The sequence below is a fragment of the Aptenodytes forsteri genome, unplaced genomic scaffold, assembly GCF_000699145.1.
Source record: "Aptenodytes forsteri isolate BGI_AS27 unplaced genomic scaffold, ASM69914v1 Scaffold535, whole genome shotgun sequence".
Taxonomy (NCBI): Eukaryota; Metazoa; Chordata; class Aves; order Sphenisciformes; family Spheniscidae; genus Aptenodytes; species Aptenodytes forsteri.
In genome coordinates, this window is record NW_008795855.1 from 799,606 (window position 1) to 807,903 (window position 8,298).

An 8,298-nucleotide genomic window follows, 5' to 3' on the forward strand; every position below is an offset into this window, starting at 1 on the left:
AAGCAGTTTCTGGCTTTGGTACAAAAGGGCCTGTCGTGTGGTTTAAATGCCAGAATCTTCTATAAGCAACTGATCACAGACAGTGAAACACCAAGCATCTGCAAGCATTGCCAAAAGCTCAATCTCCCTGCAGCGTTCAAATTGCTACGCTCAAGCCAGGTAGAGGGGAAAAGCATGACACTGCAGAACACGTGCTAAATGAGTATGTCAAGAGCTGGCATGTTTTGAGGACTCCCGATACTGCCTCTAGCTGATTTCTCACCAGTTATACATGATTTCTAACCCACATCACTAGACAGATCATAAACACATATCTTTACATTCAAATTAACTTTAAGCTAAAGAGTAGCATGCATGGTGGTGAAGCAGAGACAACACTAACCATACCACAAAAGCTAAGACACTGATAAAGGTCAACAGGCACAAGGCAGTAAGAAGCAACATTTCTCATCTATGCTAATGCCCACACCCCCCCCCCAAAACCTAGCTGCTGTTTTTTTGTCACAGTCTTGTTATGCATAATTGGGTAAGAAAAGTATTTAAAATTGGGCCGCTGAGCAGTTTGAGCATGCTGTATTCTTACAACCAGGGAGAGGAGAGTACATGCCATTTTAAGGCATGACATTTCAAGTCAAGTGCTGGAAAACAAACTCAGGAGAAATATCGCTGCTCAGGTGCCTGGGATGCGATAAACTTCACTGGCCTGCTTCTCAGTTTGACCAGGAAAAGGAAAGAGAAGGCCAGATTTCATCTTACAGTTGGTTCCTCAGAAGATGTGATCCGCATTAGCTGCCTACATTTTTTCTTTCTTTGTCCATGAAATTCCAGCAAGAGACAACCGCAATGTACTTGCCAGAGAGAAATATTTCAAACATTTCAAACAGAAGTCGTAACATAAGCACCAAAGGAGAACAGATAACCACATAGAAGACCATTTAAAAACAGCTGAGCAAACTTTTTAAACAGAAGTCCAATAATGTGAATAGGCAAGGAAGAAAACAAGGGCACATTATGCTGCTCAGCCTTCAAACAACTGGTACTGCTTTATTCAGAGTTTAGCTAAGCATTTTCCATCCTATTCCAAGTATATCCAAGTGTCCCAGACACATTCAGAGTTCGGACAGTTAACTTTGTGACCTACCAAAAGAAAGGTGAGAATGCATCTGAAATTGCATTTCGATGGAGCTCTAGGTGTAGATTTTGATATTTGAAACAAACACCAGATGGTTCACAGAGTTCCAAGGGCTCTTTGGGGCAGAGTTACTAACAATCAGAATAACGTCAACCTAGAGCAAGGCCTTCAGCTTCAGCAATTTGTATTCAGAGCATCAACTTTTTTTTTAAAAAGACAGTTCCCCACATCTGTAAATTAAGAGTCTAGAAAGAAGCAGTGAAAAAAGATGTAGCAACAAAAATGCAAGGTGGTTTTCATAGTTGCTTCTGAAGTGTGATGCACTTCAAAGTTTTCTTATTCACAACCTTCATCCATTCTATATACGCAAAACCTGACATTGCCACTTGACTGTCACAGTCACTTCATAGTCCAGGACAGAAATTTAGAGGCATGTTTTATCCAGTTAACAGACAAGAAAATCCTTAGCCTGCTGGCTCTTCATCCATCCTATTTGCAAAGAGACCTGCTCCTTCATTTCCTGCTGAATGAAACACATCCAAACATGACACAACCTGTTAGTCCACAGCCAGGAAAGGACTTCTAACACACATTCACCTGAACAAAAGAACATTTTTTGTGGTTATTTATGTGTTCTTCTATCTGACAAGATGACAGACAGTCAAACAGCCAGGCCATTACCGAAGAAATTAAATCTGTTCATTCCCAGAATCATAAAACATAGCTGACTAAATGCTAATTTGCCAAAGCACAAAGAACAACGCACAAGAGATGTTTCTCTTAACAGAAATGCTTAGTGAAGCCTATTCTGCATTTTACTTTACCAGTTCTGATAGATAGCGGTGCATTTCCCAACCCATTTTACCTCTTTTTTTAATCACAAATGCTTTTTACCAAAAGACATAGCCAACTGAATAGCTAGATCAAAGGCGACACACACTTCAGCAGTTAACCTAGGCAAAAAAATTCTTTTGGAGGACAATATTCCTGAAACTGAAAGATGCTCACCACTGTCTGTTCCTCATTCTTACCTCCCATATTGCCTCACCTGACGTTGCAAAGAATAAGAAGATTCTGGACCGCAGGAAGAGTGGAATTCTCATTCTGTCCTGTCACCAGGTGCCTGTCCAGCACGACATGTACAGCATCAGGATTGCTGGCTAAATAAAGGAGAAAAAGCAGCAAGCATTGTGTTAGTGGACACTAATTCCGTTTCAATATCACAGCTCTGATAGAACTAACTCTGTTTTGACCAGACAGATTTGCTGGGTGACTGACATGCTGATCTATAACCCCCACAGACAGGGACAATCTTGAGCCCCCAATCCTGAAACAATTTCACTAGAAAATCCTTCTCTGAAAGGACAGCAGGACTGGTCCCTTGATTCAATTAACATCAGGTAGGTAAGTGCATATATCAAGAGATTTTCATAATAAAAACCTCAAAGTATATATTTTAGAGCTGTAATTACCCTGCAATACAATATAAGCTCTTATGTAAGACATCAAAGTTGTAATCACCATGCTACAAAGAGCCTGCAGGAAAATACTTCTTTTCTGGCCAGTTATAATAGCCTGACGTGTTAATATCTGCCAGCAGTTGTCCAGTATTCCAACCAGTATTTTTAAATTACCTCATCCCAGATAGAACCATTATTTTGTCAGTAATGAACAACTCTTACTTTCTTCTCCTCTCCCAGCCACTGGCTGTCTAAATGCAAGCTAAGTGCCTTCAAACCCCACATGCTTTTCTTCTTGCTTGATTTGTCAGTACCACCGCAACCAAGCGTACGTGACATAACAGGTACCACAGACACCAGCTTTTAAACCGTCAGTACTGAACCCATTATGCAGAAGGTGGAGGCAGCAGCTCATTCGAAAAGCATAAAGGTACCATTTAAACACACAAACAGGCTGACAGCGGCACAGATGGAAGAGGATTAAGCAAAGAATATACAGCAATTTGATAAGACAGTGGCATTTCTTCTTAGTGAAAAATAGATGCATGGCATTAGGAGCCTGGTTCTGTTTCCTGCCCGTGCCATGTGTGCTGTCTCTAATCTGGCAACTGCAAATTGTATCAGTTCAATGGGTGGCACTATTCTGTTAAATAAAGGATGACTTAAATACCACGGGCATCTCATTGTTCTCTTTAAGGACAGATTCTAAAAAATTACCTAACAAAATAGCACTGAATGACAGCTGCAACTGAATAGAGCCATTTATAGCTTATTATTTAATTCTCCCTGTAGCTCTTCAGTATTGCAAGAAAGCAGCACATAAAGGAAAATGACACTTTTCCCTGCACATCCAGAAATAATCTAGGAAAAAAGTGACAGTTTTGTGCTTTAGTGGATTTAGTTTCTCACAAAGGGCAGAACTTCAGATTTTGCAGTTCAAAAGTCAAACTTCTACATTTTGACTAATAATAATGAAATTACTAGTAACAAAACAAGAAAATACTACAAAACCAGATCTAGCTAGTAACAAAACAAGAAAATACTACAAAAACAGATCTAGCTACAAGTAAAATACTCGATGGTAAGAGACAACTAATCAGAGCAACCAAGAACATTCAGTATAGTGCCTCCAGCTTTAAACAATGAAGCATTTACTTGAATAAAAGACAACCCCAAAATCCAGAACTTAACCTCTCGCGGCAGAGCACACGTTCCCTGCCATGCAGCAAGGAAGCGGCTGCAGCACACTACCTACGTACAGACATTCCCCTGCACGTATGGGCCGTGCATCTGCAGATAGATGGCAACTCTCCTGCACACACCCCTCCCTGCAGTACATGTTCCTCCTTCACAGCAGGACAAGCGACCTCATGTTTACCATGGGGTAGAAGAGTATGCGTGGACAACCAGAGATCAGTGCGCTGTACTGTGCTGCCCTACTTCCCCACACACGGTATTTTGTGGCATTTATTCTTAAAACACCCTAGTGGATTAGAAATGAGTGTTTGTTTACATCCACGAAATGGGAATGCAGGATGAGATCTCCTGTCAGAGTCCTCTTCAGCTGTGTAAAATTGGCACACAAACATTCATTTCCAAAACGCAGCCGCGACGACATGAAGTCCTGGACAAGAGAATGACATACCACTAAACGTAGCTCCAGAGTCTTTCACAAAATCTTCCACAATAATGGACAGACTGGCAAAATTAGGCTGCCTTACTAGTTCATACACAGAGGGCTGAAAAAGATCAAAAGGAAATAAGTCTGTCTTGCTTTTTATTAAAAGAGCCAAGCAAAACCAACACGTACTTCCCCCTGCAATTTATTTTTCTGTTCCCCCTACGATTCTCCCAACTACAGGAAACGAAACAAAAATGAAGCACAAAACCAAATGACCACAAGCAGCTTCTATGGATTTTCCCTTCTGTAGGGAGCAAACTGAAAATTCTTAAGTGAGACAAAGAAAGAATGACACCAAGCGATTTCTGCACATCAACTGGACACTGAACAGTGTGCATGCAGTTAACTTCATGGAAGTGAGACCTTCTTGGCTGTTGGACACAAACATTTGGAGACAAAAGCTGTGCCACTTGCAGAGTCCAAATAACAGTACTCTGCTTTGGAATGAATATGGGAAGCAGCTTAAGTGAAGGGAGAAAAATTAAGAGTACTTAGTTCAGGTTTTATATGCACAGGGGGAAATTGAATTTTATGGTTTCTATAGCAGCTACAGCTAGGCCACATCATGCCTTATTTAAAATATTTTATCACGGATTGTAATGCCAAATACAAGCACAACAGGACATTGATAGCTTTTGTGAGTCTCATGAACTTAATTTCTTAACTTTGCATGTAAATTTTCAAGTCTAGAAGTTGTACTATAGAGGTTTGCATCTTCTTGGCGCACAGGTACAACTGCCATAGAAATGGTCTGTGAGGTCAGAGATATGACTATACATTAAAAAAATGTCAACAGCGTCTGCCCACTTTTTGAATTACAAGCCAGTTTGTACTAACAGCCTTTTTCCTAAAGCTTCCTCTACCTTTTAAAAGGAAAGAGCACCTTGAGAAATATAACTTACCTCCAGCATTCATGAAACCAAAACAGTAATTCTTAAAAACCCTCAGCTATGACTCCGAAGAGCTGCAGCAGTCATTCCCAGCATTTTACTGATTCAGTTTAAAGTATACAGAACAACGGGAAGGAAAACACTCTCCACACGACAGCCGAAGTGAGACAATCCCTTCATGCACTCTGTGTTGGGCCCCCTTGCCAATGACAACTCTCCATATCTTGCACATAAACCAAGGGTACCAAAATGATGATTTTTATTTGTAGGAAGTTCTAGGATAAGACCAGAAACACCAGCACCTGAAATCACAGGTCCCCGCACAGCAAAAAAGCCCCCAAACAGCAAAAGTCTGGTGAAAGCTCAACCTACCCCTGTCAGGCTGTATCCTTGAAATACCCAGGATTTGTCCTCATTGGTGGCACAACACAAAGCTGCAACTCCATGTCCAACCGCACAGATAGGCTCTAGAGAAAAAAATCAAAGCATATTTGAGCAGTTGTGAGCATCTTCAAATAGTCAAAACACAAATGAGTGTTACGGAGATTCTTCATGTTACAGCATGTTGCCTTCCTGCAATAAAATAACACTGCACTGTTTATACTCTCTCAGGCTGTCAGGTTTTTCCCCGCACACTACAATAAGAATTGCCCCAGTCTTGCCAAAGAGTTACTAGCTGTTAACTCCAAGTCCAGAGACAGCACCAGTCAAAAAGAAAAACACATACTCCAACGGTAAATGAGAAGCACACACAAGTCTTGATTAACTACAGCCTTAATCATGATCCTGGTATATTCCACATTCAGCTCTGAACCTTGAATCCTACTGACTTGGAAAGAGCCATTTCTGTATCGCTGTAAGGCAGAGAACCCTCTTCTGACACAAGCGTTGAAAAGCTACTGAATTTTTTTTTATACGTTTACCTAAAGTGCATACTTTTTAAGAGAAGATACATTTCTCTAAAGCAGCTCTTTCCAGTTCTGAATGCTCTTCAACTGTGTAAACATTTAAGTCATTGGAAGGTAACAGTCATACATGAACAGTACAGTAGTACTATTTTATTTAACAAAATATCTAATGGTGTTCACCTACTGTTCTCAGTGCTGAAGTGCTGCAGTATCTTAGCCAGGTACCCACTGTTTGCAAGGTCAGTCATAGCCCCAGGACAGTTTGGAATGAGCAACGCATGGTATCGAGCACCTAGTAAGGAGGAAAGGATAAACTAATTGTAATACAAGAAACATACAAGAAAGCCTGATCATAAACTCATTTCAGATTTGACAAGATAATACCACATCAATCAGTCAAAAACTGTATAAACTGAATGAACTAAAGAAACTAACAGATCTATGTGGAGTAGAGAAAAAAGGTCCTTTTCAGGACAAAGAACATACATTTTTAATGAGACATTCTTACCCAGGCAAAGCTTAGAACCACTATGTCTGCTAGCTTCTACTTTAGCAAAATATTTATTTAAAAAAATAACAATATGTAGTGTGTGTATATATATATGAGAGAATATATATTGTGTATATATATAATAAGAGAATTACCAATCCAAGATAAATAAGAAAATAGCAACTGTAGTTGCCAAGACTTCCTCTTAAAACACAAGTTTTATGCCTTTTCTGTGTCATTCTTCCCTAAAGACCTACCACTAAGAAGCATCTGTTTCCCTGATAAATGGAGATGACGCACTGGGCAACAGTAAAGCCATTACCATCAATCGACTCCAACTTGGCAGGGTTCGCGTAGGATTTCATACGAAAGTCCTGTATCCAGCGCATGTTGCTCTCGTTCACATCCACAAAATCAATGGACTTCCCCTAGGGAAAACACGGTTCAAAGACTGTGGTTAGGATCACTGCACAGACATCCGCTACGTTTCTTGAAGGATAACCATATGGAATTTTGAGAGACTTTGGCTCTCAAAAACCCAAAGTTTTCCATTTTTCCCACTGAAGCAGTTCTTCTAATGGTTCTCCCTCCACTCTTTGTGGGAGGGACATTTAGAACCATACTATAGGAAGCATGCATTCAGTTCAATATTAAGAAAACAGAATTAAAAAAAGTCCCTTAATCTGTAAAGCAAATAAAACGCCTCTCAAAAAGAGTTTAGTATAATTCGCTCTTGTCAATTGAGATATCAATTGGTTTCAGACTGAGATCACAGTAACTGCCCATTTTTACTTACCCCAGGAGTCGCAACTTGCAGATTAAAAGCAGAGCTAGTCAGTGTAAAGCAGTGAAGGAAGGACTGGGCTGACACACCTGAAAAACAGAGTCCAACAATTTAAGGAAACAACAGTTATATTTTAATCCCAGCCACACTAGCTTGTTTTATCTAGCAAAGCACACAAGCTCAGTTTTTTTGCTCATCTTAAAAGCGCTCAATAATTTCAGAGGGTTATTTTAAGATGTAAGAAATGCACAGCCTTCATTATAGGTGAGCTATGTATTGAGAAATACATGATGAAGGTATTCTGTTTGTCCGGGTTGGGGGGTTACAGGAGGGCAGAGGGAAGGAAGGCAGAAGTGAAGGGAATTTGGCATCCTCCAGGTATACATGCAAGCGCAGCTCAGCTGCATGCGGTCCTCAGAAGCAGGTACGCTCAGAGGGGAAAACCAGCGGGTATTCAACAGCACAGCTGCGCAGAGAGGGACACACAGGCACGTGTGCATCGCAGATGAGCGTTTCTGGAAAGCGAGCACATCTGTGCACAACACAGGTGCACAAACAGGAGCAGCATGTGTACGTACCCGCGCAGAGCAAAGCTGAGCAAAATGCATGCGTGCGTGACTGCACAGCTCAGCTGCAGTGACTTACACGCACAGAGCTAAGATGCACTCCTGCAAATGCACGGCACAGCTGTGCAAGCTGCGGTGCAGGCAACACGCGTGACAGGACGGTGCCTGAAGATGGGGACACCCGTGCACGGCGCAGGGCGACACGAGCACAGCACGGCCACGCGTGCAAAGCGCGGGGTGCACCACCGATGAGCGTGCAAAGGGCCCCGCACGCAGGGGACCGGCCACACAGCGCGACCGCTGCACCCCGGGGCGGGGGGGGCCGCGGGAGACCCGCAGGCCGGAGGAGACCGCACGGCCGGGCGAGGCCGGCGCGGCGAAGGGAGG

The 8,298-nt window shown here is 41.9% G+C and overlaps 1 protein-coding gene across 1 annotated transcript; it reads right to left on the minus strand.

Annotated features, from left to right (window-relative positions):
• Positions 1-1,018: 1,018 nt before the first annotated feature.
• On the minus strand, positions 1,019-7,448 carry PDDC1 (Parkinson disease 7 domain containing 1). The gene is made up of 7 exons (XM_009283705.2): positions 7,358-7,448; positions 6,884-6,989; positions 6,256-6,363; positions 5,536-5,630; positions 4,238-4,331; positions 2,181-2,292; positions 1,019-1,655 (listed from the first exon to the last, which is right to left on the minus strand). The coding sequence occupies exons 2-7, from the start codon at positions 6,948-6,950 to the stop codon at positions 1,646-1,648; spliced, it is 486 nt and encodes a 161-aa protein (XP_009281980.1). The 5' UTR covers positions 6,951-6,989; positions 7,358-7,448; the 3' UTR covers positions 1,019-1,645.
• Between the last annotated feature and the right edge of the window lie 850 nt (positions 7,449-8,298).